At 35.9% G+C, this 14,882-nt stretch overlaps 1 protein-coding gene across 1 annotated transcript; it reads left to right on the top strand.

Moving 5' to 3' along the window:
* The first annotated feature begins 101 nt into the window (after positions 1-101).
* aldh3a1 (aldehyde dehydrogenase 3 family, member A1) lies at positions 102-14,219 on the top strand. The gene is made up of 11 exons (XM_077208581.1): positions 102-232; positions 7,959-8,140; positions 8,245-8,476; positions 9,142-9,227; positions 9,318-9,526; positions 9,858-9,975; positions 10,066-10,207; positions 10,297-10,463; positions 10,556-10,655; positions 12,375-12,634; positions 13,410-14,219. Exons 2-11 carry the CDS (start codon positions 7,985-7,987, stop codon positions 13,422-13,424), a joined length of 1,485 nt encoding a protein of 494 aa, XP_077064696.1. The 5' UTR covers positions 102-232; positions 7,959-7,984; the 3' UTR covers positions 13,425-14,219.
* The last annotated feature ends 663 nt before the right edge of the window (positions 14,220-14,882 follow it).

Consider the following 14,882-nt stretch of genomic DNA (forward strand, 5'->3'; position numbering starts at 1 on the left):
AATAAACAATTGAATACGTTACAAACACATTCATAGCCATTGTTTATAAAGAGGTGGTGATTTTTCCCTCGTAAGTGGACGTGTGTCGCGTGGGTTTAGCCGCACCGATGCGCCGCCCTCTGATGTGATGAACATGGATAAATGCGGTTGTTTTGGTTAATGTAATCTAGTCTCCCTCGAAGTCACTGCACCGGAGCCGTTACAGATTGAGCACCTTTACGAACGATTTTATGTAAGTATTAGACATATATGAAGTTGGTTTAACTTAAAAAACAGATTTCGTAATGTTTTATACATTTACTGTATGCACGCGATCGACTGTATTATGAAAAATATGCTTTAGTCTTGTGACATGAACACGTTGCTGTCTCCGTAAACAAGCAGCGAACTTTGAATCCTTTTTATTCCACCGGTAACATTTGTGACTAACTTTACTTTTTGAGTTTGAGTCTAAAAAGAGGTATTAACCCTAACATGACCATAGCTGTATCGTGAATAAATCACGGTTGAAGGGCGTTAGTTAGCCGACAAAAAGTGGGAAAAGGATTGGGTTTCAATATTCACAAGAAAATGATCATTAATTTTTAGAATTCGCAAAGGACACAGATTCAATATCAACTTACATGAAATCAATAAACATCAGGGAAGTGCAATAAGTGTAATGCACCAGAAAAAGTTGAACATGTTCTCAAAAACTGCATAGCATAAAAATAAAAAAACATGATTTAAAGGATAAGTTGCAGGAAATTAAACATAATATACTATCATTAGAAAATATCCTGGCTAAAAAATGTGCAATAAACTCCAGCAAGATAAGTCCTTTTTTGCATTGACCTTTATCTACAAATAAAGTATAATAATTGGAACATTGATCTTGAAATGAGTTTCATTGTGTTACTGTCATAACCGAATGCTGAATGGAGAATGACTGAGGAGATAAGTTTCCATTAACTTTAACTTAACGACTTAAATATTGATTTGTACTTCACATTAAACTGAATGGCCTCAGACGTCTTGGAATATAGTCCACGAAAAGTTACAGATGCCAAAAACTTTGACTTTATTGGTGGAGATAATAAAGCCAAGATGCCCGCAGAACATCTAACAACCTCAATCAAGACCATAGGCTGTAAAAAATATGGACGTAGTGACCGTGACGTCACCCGTAGGTTTCTGAAGAGCATTTTTGAAGCCCAAAGGTGGCAGAGCCGTCCATCTCCATCTTGGCAGTGTGTCACCGTGCATCACTCCCAGATAACTGAAAATGGGAAAACAGGCGGGATTAGCTGATGTGACATGACAGCTAACACAGTGTTTCCCAACTTTTTTTTTTTTACCACGGCACACCACTGTATAAAAATATAACAAAAGTGCACAAACATGCATTGCTTCAAATGGCATATAAATCTACAGTAGATATTAAGCTTTAAAAGTAGTACTCACATTTAATGTGAAAGCTTATGTCAGGTAGGAAGTAGGAACACAATCAGTATGATGTTGTTGGTGATGATAAAGCAACAAATTTACATATCGTCACTGTCAGGCGGAAACCTTGCATTTTATTAAACACTGTCATCAAAGTTGGTATTGTGGCTTTATATAGTTATGGACAGACACTTGCATGTGTCGTTGCAATATTAACATTTTATGAAAATCAAGCTCAAATTGAGTTAGGAGGTTTTTGACCAGCGAATGACAGATATAATTTGTCTGTCACTGGAACAGCTGCATCTGAGGGAGTACGTGCATCGCATTACGTTTTCATTAACGTACAGGATAAAGTTTAAGTCGACTAGGCTCGCCAGCGATCCCCATTCGTCAGTCTTGACTTACTTTTCTGTTCCCTCCTCGGGGAACGAGGGTTACCATAAGTAACCAAGACGGTTTGGCTGACAGATTAAGGAGCCAATGGTTTAGTCACAACCTCTTTTAAATGTTTTTTATGGGTTAAATATTTGGGTAACACTTTACGGTAAGGGTACATGAATTATCATGAATTCATGAATAAATTCATGCCTTACCGTAAAGTGTTACCGCTACGGTTATGGTACATGAATCATCATGAACTCATGCATTAAAAAAAGCTTTAATTCATGCATGCAAGACTACTCTTCGAATTGTATAAGGAATTTACAAAAATCCACATTACCTCATGCATGCATACAGGCTAGAACAGTATATCTATTAATGTGAGAACTGTTTTTCTGAATTATGATCTGAGTTTCCAAGCATGTTCATGTCTTCTTCATTGCCTGCAGGTAAATGGATAGACCCCAAAATTGGCCAATCACAGCACATAGCACACACATTCTGTTGACATTCAAATACAGTAGTCATCATTAACTAAGCATTATCTTTTAATGACTTCATCATGTGTGTGGCCCCTCAACTAAAGTGGTGTGTAGGGAGGCCAACCAGTTGGAGTGGAAAAGGGAAATTACGTGCTGTACAAAAAAGTTAATGCAAAATCAATATGGTGTTTTATTGGAAGGTGCTAAATATTTACAGTGCAGGAGAAAACAAAAATAAAAGAGAACTGTACAAAAAGAAAAGAAAACCACAACAATGTGCTAATTTTGGCTAAACCAAATGGCCCAATGTTCGCAACACTACTCAGTATTTGACTTCTCTGAGTTCCCAATCAGAACTGAAATCCTTTCATTAATCAAGCCTATTTATAGGCTGAACCCTCGCCTATTGGGCATACAAACCACAGGTACAAACTAAAACGTTTGTAACAATCAGTTTAACTAATATAAACACCCAACACAATAGAGATGCGTGGATGGGCTATTATTTCATCCGCAACCGCATCACAAAACTCATCATCCGTCCGCCATCCATCCGCATTAACAGAGAAAGAGTTTAACAACAAATTATATGGCAAACACAACTGTTTTTAACTCCCCCCTCCTCTGACAACACCAAAATGGTATCTTCCACAGGAAGTGATGTGGCTGTTGCTTTAAAAAACAGTTTAACCTGGATTATGTGTTTGGTTGTACAGAGTGTGAGCCGGGAAGTTTAACTGCAATAAGGTTTGTGGAAGATATGTGGAAAAATAAAGGTACTTATCATATGAATTATTGTGTTCTGGCATTCTGTTCTTTTAGAAAAATTTATCTTTTTAGAAAAAAAAACTATAAAGAGCTGAAAATTATAACAAAATACAGCAGTAACAAACTTTGGACTGAACAAAAAAAAAAAATCCATAACACCTTCCTGATGTGTACACAGATGTTAATATTGCCAGCAATGTACAGTATCAGTGAAATGGGTGTATGTTTGTAAGTCCAAGTTTATAGAGTCACCAGGTTAACCTGTGACTTGGTCAGATTCACAATATTGTGAAAACCTTTTCACAATATTCTAATTTTTAATTTGGGGTTTTCATAAGCTGTAAGCCATAATCATCAAAATTATAACAAATAAAGGCTTGAGATATCTCACTTCGCATGTTATTAGTTTCACCTTTTAAGTTGAATTACTAAAATAAATAAACTTTTGCACGATATTCTAATTTTTCAAGTTTCACCTGTACATTAAAAGGTGACTCCTTACCCTAAGACAATTTTTTTTTTTGTAAAACAGCTTTATCGTTTTGTAAAGAGTTTTCAGATACAGGCACTTAAAAAAAAGTTCATGGTGTATGTTCTGAATTCCTTCTCAGCTCTTCCCAGGTGTATCTGTTAATTTAACTGGTTTATACTGTTTAGGAATAAAAAGCAGTAAAGTTAAGATCAAAGTCCATTTGTGTCCACAGTACATTGTTTGCAAAGGCTTGAACTTTCATGTTCATATTCATGTTATTTCACAGGTATACCACTAGTAATAGCAGCTTGTTCATCAGTGTTTCAAAGGACCAAGTCACCACTTTAGTTGAGGGGCCAGACACATGATGAAGTCATTAAAAGATAATGCTTAGTTAATGATGACTACTGTATCTGTGCTATGTGCTGTGATTGGCCAATTTTGGGGTCTGTCCATTTACTTGCAGGCTATGAAGAAGACATGAACATGCTTGGAAACTCAGATCATAATTCATAAAAACAGTTCTCACATTAATTGATATACTGTTCTAGCCTGTATGCATGCATGAGGTAATGTGGATTTTTGTATATTCCTTAATATTTCGAAGAGTAGTCTTGCATGCATGTATTAATGCTTTCAATTAATGCATTTATGCATGAGTTCATGATGATTCATGTACCATAACCTTAGCTTTATCTACAATGGATAGTAAAGACCAATTTTTTGTGAACAAAGAAAACATCATGATCATGCGTAATAAATCATAATTCATGATGATGTACTCATCTTAGTTAATGTTTTAATTAAGATGTTGTTCATCCATGAAGTCATTAATGAAAACGTTGAATTCGTGGTTGGGAAACACTGGGCTAACAGACAACAGACAAATAGCTAGTAGTGACAGCAGCGGCAATCCACCTGTCATTCAAGTGGCCACGCCCTTAACTATGCAAAACTTTAAGGTGTAATATAATTTAAACGGATGAGTTGTAAAAAAATTCACCCCCTCACAGTTGTCATAAAGGGCAAAATTTGCTATATAGACCAAAACCACTTTTGTACCAGGCTGTAAACATATTTTTTTCTGCTGTAAAGTTGGCCATTTTAACATGTATGTTCTATGGGATTGACTCTCTTTTGGAGCCTATCTAGCGGCCATTCGATGAATTGCAGTTTAAGTCAATTCCGTGTTGGATTCAATAGACCGGAAGGTTGCTGCTTGGTCAAGACTCTCACTTTTATATAGTTTCTTACACTGACCTCGCCCCCAACTCTGCTCAGCCAATGAGCATTCATTAGGTCATTTTTAATTACTGTTCGTTCACTAGGGATGGGTATTGTTTAAATTTTATCGATACTGGTACTTATCAATTCGATACTACTCACTATAGTTTGGTGCAAAAAGACATGATGTAAAAAGATGTTGAAAATGTCAAGTTATTTTATGTCAAACATTTAATTGTAGCTGAAAATCATTAACAAAAATCAGCAGGCTAAAGAACACTTCCACAAGAAACTTCTGCCTATTGTTTAAAAATACCATTGCAAAAATAACTAGTCTAACTAATTCAAATTTTAAGCATTATTAAAGACTAGTAAAACACTCAGTAATTAAAAAAGAACAAATAAAAAATTAGCAATCGTAACAAATAAATTCAACTGAACAAAAGATATAATTGAAATAAACTGTGTTTTAAGATTTTCAGGTAAAGGCACACTATGTAAGATTTTTGGATGAAAATATTCAAAAACCAGTAGAACAAATAGCCTATATATTGTGATGATTTGTGTACTTACATTATCCAAAATGTTTCTAAGAATGTTTAAATCCAGAGAAATAAGCAGGACAGTTTTATTAGACAGGTGAGCAACTGTTTGGATACATTCATCGACAGTAAACAAATCATTGTTATATAGCTCACCACAGTTAGTCTTTTTGTTTAAATCTCGTTTTCTTGATTTTCCACGAATACCATTTTTACCATGCCTAATATCGATCTAGCCAGTGGCGTCATGCCCATTCAGATTTTTCCTCCCTGATAATTTTTTTGTCACAACTTTATTCCTATTATGCTCCATAATTACCAGAGCCTATAACGTCTCAAATGTATTCTTCTGGATGTGTAATAAATCGGTCAGCATCAGCCCGCCCCTTTTTCCTGATATGGTGTCTGTGTATATCAAATTTAGAGCGCTACGCGCGTAGAATTTTTGCTGTTTATGTTCGAGCAACTCACACTCACTCGTCTCGCATGTGAGCTGGCAATGTTTTACAGATGGTCTTGAAGTGGTAAGTGGGCAAAGCAACAAATCGGCATTGAATTAGTTATCGGATGATATTAAAAGGTAGTGGTATTATTTGTGGTTGACCTGGAAATTTTAACTTGATCAAAAAGTTATGGAATTGATATTAGCTGCGAATTCTGAGCATTAACTTAAGTTGTGTCAGTGTAACGTTATCGATAGCTAGCCTAGTCTAACCGTAAACCAGTTGGCTAACTAGTTAGCCTACACTTTTTGCACTCGTCGTTGACCTAAGGCCTACTGTGAGGTGTTATCTAAGACCCTTAGTGGGGCTTAACAATAACACAGAATCCTATGCACAGTATCGGACATCACTAAGAAGCTGCAGCCATTGCTCGGATGATTATTGGTGTGGCGGCTCAATATATATGTGTGGGTGTGTGTGAGTGCGGGCTCACTAGGTTGCCATCTGTCAAGGTACAACTTTGAAAACCTATACTAATATTAAAAAATGGATTCTGAAATTGTTTGTCATTGCTAATATGTAAGTTTATCCTCTTGACTAAAAAGTAAAAACTAATAACTGATCATTATCAGATATATAATTATACCTATAAAAGATAACCACTATAAGAATTACTTTATAACAGTTCAAAATTAATAAAATGGCATTACTCATCAGAATCAGCATGTAAAACATCACCTGCAAAATTCATCCTCAAACGAAGAAACCCCTGCTGAGAGTTCAGAGCCATATCTCGCTGCCCCACTGCAACTTAACTGCAAAACTGCAAAAATTCCTATCATCATCTTCAGATTGAGACTCTTTAAAAAAAAAAAAAAAAAAAACAAGGTCAGACTTAAACCGCCTGTTAAATTAAAACAAATAATTCTCTTAGACCCCTGGAATTCAAAGGCACAACAGAAAAATACATCAAATCAAATAACAGATTAACAAATGCTACTTATTAACCTGCTATTAGTAAAACCACACTAGACAACCAAAACAGTATAGTAGGTCAACTAAAAGCAAGGCATTCCTTAAAGGTGCTCTAAGCGATGACACATTTTTTGACACGATGACACGCGATGACACGAGAACGCGGTCTCTACAGACACCCCAGGCTCCACAAACGTCAACAAAAACAAACTGGGCAAACTCGCACCACGAACATAACAAACTGTTCCAGCCAATAACCGGCAAGAAGGATTTGGGGGTGGGGTTTGGGGAGTTAGTGCACGGATGAGGAGGAGGGAGGGTCTAGCTAGCCTCCGTTTTGTTTGACAATACTTTAAACGTCAACAAGAAAGTTACGTCACCCGACATCGCTTAGAGCACCTTTAAAGACCAACTCTCAATCCACAGTGTCAATGTTCACAAAGTCAATAAGTTCACAATAATCAGAACCAACATTCTCATTAAGCCAGATATTTGAGTTTAAATAAATGAAGTGGAGAGAATTATTTCACCCTGCCCTTGAATAAAGGGTCTGCCTCCAACAAAGTGTCATCTTTCCTTCTGTGCAACCCTTTTGAACCTCTGGGATAGGTTTTTTTCTTACTTTTTACAATCACTTCTCAAAGTCCTCTTGAAACCACACACCCTTATCTTTTGCAGCCTTCCACACAGCCCCTGTAGAAGATACTAGCCAATGGTGATTATTTTGCCATTGTGTCTATCTGAGGAGTAAAATACCTTGATTTCTGAACTGAAATGGCCAATGAAAACTAATCATTTTAATGTTGACACTTTTACCTGCTTTGGAAGACTCCTGCTTATTCAAAAAATGATCAGATTTGGCTATCCTCTATAATGCAGTTCATAATATTCTCTTTTCCCATTACAATTTTAGTAACAGTAACACTTTATTTTGATGGTCCCTTTTAAAAATTCTGTTGACTATCAGTAACTTTGCAACTACATGTCAACTAACTCTAATTAGAATATTAGTTGGCTGTCTGCTTAATACCTGCTAACACTTTATTGTGATGCTCCCCCAACAGACATTCTGCATCAACTTTTTCTAACCCTGACCCTACCAGTCTACTAATACTCTACTAACAATCTAATGACAGTTAGTAGACATGTAGGTACAACTATACTAATAATCAACAGAATGTGTAAAGGTACCATCAAAATAAAGTGAAACCAAAAAAACTTTTTATTCTGCTCAAACCTATAGGAAAAGTATAATTCAGGCCTCTACAAATGGAGAAGCAGGTTGTGGATGGGTTGAGGGAGGTCTTCCAGTCGGGCAGATCCAGATCCCTGCAATACAGGAAACAGCAGCTCAGAGCCCTGCACAGGCTTATCACTGAACACCAAGCAGACATTGAACAATCTCTAAAACAAGACCTCAACAGGGTACGGCAGCCATTCTGAATTATCAATGTTTCCTTGAACTAAAAATACATTCCTTTTAGGAACACTGAACGTTTTTAATCTTTAGTGTGACTGTCATCAAACAGAATCTGTATAACACTTCACTCTTTGAGCTGATCGGCATTGAGAGTGACATCAAGTTGGCAGAGAATGACATGGCAGACTGGGCAGCTCCTCGGCATGTGAAGAAGAATCTCAACAGTGCACTTGATGATGTTTACATAAAGCCTGAACCTTTGGGTGTTGTGCTGGTAATTGGAACCTGGAACTACCCTTGGGCCATGATCCTTCAGCCCCTCGTCGGAGCCATTGCAGCTGGTACTAGGATCTATTCTTATTACAGCCAACATGAAACTTTGTGTTCAGCCGTGCGACTTCGGCAATGTAAACCACTTACAAAAAACAGTAGAAAATGTTGGGCGAAACATGATTGTGTCTATTGAGAATTGATTGGAATATAAAAGGTTAATAAATATAGTACAAGGTGATTATAGTTGATAAAGAAAGTTCAGTCATGACAACTTTTATTGATAAGAATGGAGGTAGGATTGATCTTGGAGGATTAGATCTGCTATGTTGCTACTGGCATGAGCTAAGTTTACCGCTGAAACTTACCCAGAATTACAGGGATTAGTATACATAATTTTGCTGCAGCAAGGTAAAGTAGGGAGAACCCCCCGTTACAGATCTAGAAAGGTGGTTCTGGGTAGGATGAGGGCTAAAGAAAATTCTTATGGCCACAATACTGAGCTGGACAAGGTTGGGTCGGAAATTATAAAGGTTGCATAGATGTGAAAGAGACTGGAGCAAGTTATTACATTTTGAAGGAAGATTCAAGATTATGCATGTGCATTTAAAAAGTAAATAATGTCAGTTTTGATTTCATGTTGACTTTCGATCTCTTTTAGCTCATTGAGAAGAATCACCAACACCAAATGAGATTTAACCCCCTACACAGTTTTCCACTTCTTCTTGTTATTTAGGCAATGCAGCTGTGGTGAAACCATCAGAGCTGAGTGAGCACTCTGCTAGACTTATGAAAGAACTGCTTCCTCTTTATCTAGATAAGGTTCATGAAGTCATTATGTTTTTATAATTCAGTCTCATGTTTGTTGTAAGTTCTTTCAGAACAGCATGACAAACTTTTGAATAATTTTAGGAGATGTATCAAGTGGTGACAGGAGGGATTCCAGAGACCCAGGAGCTGCTAAAGCAGCGTTTCGACCACATCTTCTACACTGGAAGCAGCACTGTGGGGAAACTAGTTATGGAAGCAGCAGCTCGTCATCTCACACCAGTGACTCTAGAACTGGGTGGGAAAAGCCCTTGTTATATTGACAAGAACTGTGACATTGCCGTGGCATGCCGGTATTATACAGTTTTATGTTAAAGGGATAGTTCAGCAAAAATAAAAATTCTGTCATTTAGTCACCTTTATGTCATTCTAAACCTGTTTGATTTTTTTTCTATTCTGTGCAATACTAAATATTTTGAAAAATGTCTCAGTGTTGTCAATGTCAATGGGGTCCAGTATTGTTTTGGACCTTATTGACTTTCATTTGAATTCCTCATGAGGGTGAGTAAATGATGACAGAATTTTCATTTTTACAAACTCTTTAAATTCTAAGTAATTTAAAGCTTTTGGGAAACAGATAATCAGTTAAAATAACAGCTTTCCATATGTCCACCTTTATATCAGACGAATAACCTGGGGGAAGTTTGCAAATTGTGGTCAGACTTGCATTGCACCAGACTACATTCTGTGTGAGCCAAGCATCCAGGATAGGATAGTTCAAGAGATTCAAAAAACAGTGCAGGTGTGTACTTTTCTTTATTTTATAATATTAAATTGTGTTACATTCCCATGATGGTAGTTAGACTTGATCTAGAATCTTAACTCATTTCAGGAGTTCTACCAAGAGGACCCTAAAAGCTCTCCAGATTATTGCAGAATCATTAACACACGTCACTTCGACAGAGTATTAGCTTTGATGAACGACTGTACAATTGCTCTTGGAGGAGAGAATGATCGCTCACAGTGTTACATAGGTAAGTTTTATTGCCAGTAATAAAAGAATGAGATTACTTATGAGTTGGTTTGATCAAGCAAAAAACTTTAATTTTTTCTTCCCGACCAGCTCCTACAGTTCTGAAGGATGTTTTGCCCCATTTCAAAATCATGCAAGAAGAAATCTTTGGACCGCTGCTGCCCATTGTCACTGTTAATGGCTTGAGTGAGGCCATCAATTTGATCAACACAAGGGAAAAGCCGTTGGCGCTTTATCTGTTTTCCTCTGATAAAACGGTATTATTTTGATTACCAATGTTTTTTGGAATGCAGACATTCAAATTTTAAGTCAATTTCAATATCCCCAAGTTAATTTTTGTTCCATTTAGGTGATCAAACGAATGTTAACAGAAACCACCAGTGGAGGAGTTACTGTTAATGATGTCTTGATGCATTATACTGTCGATACCTTACCTTTTGGAGGTGTAGGTAAGCAAACCAATTACAAATCACTCAAGAAAAGTAATAACGGTAAAATAATGGTATACAATATACAATAATATACAACATTTGATTTAGAAACCATCATTTAAATTATATTTTACATATAATTAAAGCTACAATATGTAATTTTTTTTCGCTGCTAGGGGTCACGAACCTCTAACAATAACAAAGGCGTAGGTTGATGACACATAAGCGGAATTATGGAACTTGTCGTCATGCTGATGGATCTAATAGTGTTTATGGATGAGTGAATACATGTATTTAACATGACTACGGTATGAAGCAGGTCGCGATTGCTAATGAGAGACAGATATCAGCGCCTCACGCGAGTCCCGCGTATATAAAAAATTAAAGGGTTAGTTCACCCAAAAATGAAAATATGTCATTAATGACTCATGTCGTTCCAAGCCCGTAAGACCTCCGTTCATCTTCGGAACACAGTTTAAGATATTTTAGATTTAGTCCGAGAGTTTTCTGTCCCTCCAATGAAAATCTATGTATGGTATACTGTCCTTGTCCAGAAAGGCAATAAAGACATCATCAAAGTAGTCCACGTGACCTCAGGGGGTTAGTTAGAATTTTTTGAAGCATCGAAAATACATTTTGACATTCTACCAAAAAAGACATTTTTGAAAAGACATTTCATTCTACCAAACTACCTGCAAGTGCTGAATTAATACTCACACAGGTCAGTTTATTTGACGAATTAAACTTGTCAGGTAACGCAGCGCTGTTTCACTTCGTCTAACGTTACACTATCACACTAAACTGCATTTGAGTGTGTTGAAAGTTATAATGTTATTCTATGTGTTAGTTTGTCTGTATGAGACTAGCAGTAAGCTAGATCAACATTAGAATGAATAACTTACTGATCATATTCTAACATTTCATCATGTTGAGCTATATAACATTGATTAGTTTTATGTGCATTTGCTCCCCTGTCTAATGCAAGAGTAGCATCTCTATCAAGTCGAAGTTTGTCACGGACGTGAAGCTCTCGGCATTTTGAAAAATGCCACGCTGATATTGATCCTCGTTTTAGTTCTCCTTTTGTCCCAAAGTCTGCTTGCCATGGTCCATAATCTTTGCATGAAACAACAACAGTGTGAGCGTGCCGCTAGACGTAACGCAGTTTTCCATGTCTGTCGCCATGGTTACTATGGCAGTACGAGCGGAAACCAGGGATAGCGCAGATATTATGTCATTGACAGGCGACAAATGAACATGGACAAGCCATTATTTAAAAACGAAATTTCTCTGAAATTAAAAATCTTTTGGAACTTTTGGGATATTCTGAGAACACAATAGGAAATATATCACAATGTGCAAGTGATTTTTGGATATTTTATTACAAAAATCTGACATATTGTAGCTTTAAGTGATAAATTAATAAATATTTCTTTTCTTATAACAAATATCTTAATGTTTTAAATATTAAGTGATTATATCTGTATGTATAAGAAATCACTTAGATATAAGAATATATTAGAATATAAGAAATGATAAATCACTTATATCACTCAATTTTGGATAAATATCAATGTAATATACAACTATATAATTAATTAAAGAAACATATATATATATATATATATATATATTTATATATATATACATATATATATACATAGTTTAGTTTCTGTCTAATGATATATTGACCTGTTTGTCTCAACCTCTCGATTCTTCTCACTCTTTCTCTGCAAGGAAACAGTGGAATGGGCAGATATCATGGGAGACACACATTTGACCAGCTGAGTCACCATCGTTCCTGTCTCATCAAGTCTTTTGCTATGGAGAGTTTGAATGACGCCCGTTACCCTCCACTAACAGCAGCCCGACTGAGCAAAGCCAAGTTTTTCATGCAGCATCACTTGTGCAGTTGTAATGGCGTGTGTGTGTGGGCTATCATTGCCACCATATTGGCAATTGGTCTGCTTGTTGGCTTAATAGTTGTGCTGATTCAGGTAAAAGGTTTTACAGTTACATGTTAACACACTTTCTCATTACTGTTTGAACTACACCTACATTATATTACAAGCATTTATAAGCAATTAGATATTTATTCAGGGGAGGTTATTACACCAAAGAGCAATTTAGGGAAGAAAACCACACGTTCCTATTTTGGGGGCAAAACGGGATTCAAAAATGCAAATTTTTGTTAATGATATGATTCTCGTCTCTGTGTAAACTACAAAAAACATGAATTTGTGCCCATGCATATTACAGTACGTGTTCAGTCTATAAGTGCGTGGTGTTTCTTTACAAATTGACATTGCCAACTACTGGCCTGGCAGCATAATATTGCATTTTTAGTCATTTTTGCGGATCCCTGTGAACGCAAAATCGTTTTGACAACGTTGTCGTCTGTACGTGAAAACGCAAAGAAAACTTTTTTAGGATATTGTTGTTGTGTAGGCTAGGCCCAAATGTACCCTTATTATTGTAAATTTAATAGACATCCATGGTTATTTTTTTGCATCAGCATTTTGGGTATCCATTCAATTAGGCCTATATGTAATGTTCCATTGTCATTTATTGCATATTCATGCATTTTTGTGGTTTTGTAGTTTGTTCAGAAATGGTACGTGATTGAACTTTCTGTCATGGTTTGTCTATTCAGTTGAGTAGCCTATTTTCCAACAGACTGCCGTTTGGATCACGCTTTGCTTACTGAATATTATTCCATTGCTCTAACAATGCGTCATTGTTTATAATCAATGTTCCTTTCTACTTTCACAGAAGACTCCAGTTTGAAGCAACGGATCACTCTGCATACACTGCTGTTTATTTTGTCACTTCTAAATAATTTTATCTAATTAAACATTTTATCATTTTTATCATTTGTACAAAATATTGAATATTTGTATCATTCTCATACGAAAGTGTTTAACATGTACATTTACTTTTTAATTGATTTAAAAACATTTTTAAATACTCTAAAAACACAAACTACATTTTAATCTTCTAAATCCAAGTAATGAGATTTGTCTATATGGCTTTTCCTACTTCTGTTGAGAGTTTGTGCTGTTGAACTGCTGAATTGTACAGACTCTGCACAGTTGGATCTTCTAAATGGGCAGGTTAGCGTTATTTCTGTCATGCAGCAGTACAATGCTTGCATTGTTCTCGTTGTTCTCCAGCTTAACTTCTTTATGCAGTGGAGAGTGGACGTTATGGAGAGCTTTAGCACATGAGCTTCCATGTTTATTTATTTCAATAAGCTTTTACTCATAATGATGTCAATAAAGAAAAGATTGTTTATTAACAAAAATGTTGATTGTATGTGATTCAGTGATGTTGCAAAGTTGTTTTCTTAATGCTTCATTATAGTCTTGGAACAAATGTAACTGGCTTTCATAAAATTCAGAGCAAGGTTCAAACCAAAATGAATGAATGATTATTGCTAATGCTACTGCTTTCCACTAAGCCTCTGGTATTGGTAACAAGAGTTAGAAGTATTTGACCCGTACAAACTCCATAAATACAGATGTAAGATGCAAACCGTGTCTTTCTTTATCGTGCTCCAAATGAATAAACATTGCTTCCAAATAGCTTCCTGTGTCGCCTCATTCTTTCAAGTTTACAGCAACACATATGAAGTCCAACCCGGCAGATATAGCACACACTTTGTCCATTGTCCATATTGTTCCTTGAACGTTACTCTTTACAAAAACTGTGCTTCCCACTACCAAAACATACCTGTTGTCTCATTAAACAGGTGCCCTTAAAGGATTAATTCCCTTCAGAATTAATTTTTCCCGATAACTTACTCACTCCCATGTCATTCAAGATGTTCATGTACATGTAATATAAAAGTTTTTTTTGTTGTAATGTGTGAATAAAGACTATTTAGTTGTTTCAGTTTGTAATTCGACTAATAAATGTCAATAAAGTTTTTAGTAGCCTAGTAAACAAGTTTTTGACAGATTTAGCAGTGTGTATTTAGAATATAAGGGAATACCTCAGATTTTTTTTGTTAAAATATTTCTCTGTTTACTCTAAAACAATGAATATCAAAAATCTACCATAATAGATGGTGATTTCTGGTTAATGTGAAATAGAGAATGTCAGATTATTTAAATATATTAGAGCATTTAAAGTTATTATATATTGTGGATTTATTATTTATTTAATTTTGTATTTGATGTTGATTTAAAGTTATGGGTAAAATTCATTCAGCCTGATACATGTGGCCTTTTTTTCAACTCGATT

This window comes from Siphateles boraxobius, unplaced genomic scaffold, assembly GCF_051911475.1.
Source record: "Siphateles boraxobius isolate OS27281-9 unplaced genomic scaffold, OSU_SipBor_1 6, whole genome shotgun sequence".
Classification (NCBI taxonomy): domain Eukaryota; kingdom Metazoa; phylum Chordata; class Actinopteri; order Cypriniformes; family Leuciscidae; genus Siphateles; species Siphateles boraxobius.

Coding starts and splice junctions, on each gene's coding strand:
- aldh3a1 (XM_077208581.1), top strand. CDS start 7,985: ATGGAGAAGCAGGTTGTGGATGGGTTGAGGGAGGTCTTCCAGTCGGGC. Junction 8,141..8,244: donor TAAAACAAGACCTCAACAGG/GTACGGCAGCCA, acceptor GTCATCAAACAG/AATCTGTATAACACTTCACT. Junction 9,976..10,065: donor AGATTCAAAAAACAGTGCAG/GTGTGTACTTTT, acceptor AACTCATTTCAG/GAGTTCTACCAAGAGGACCC.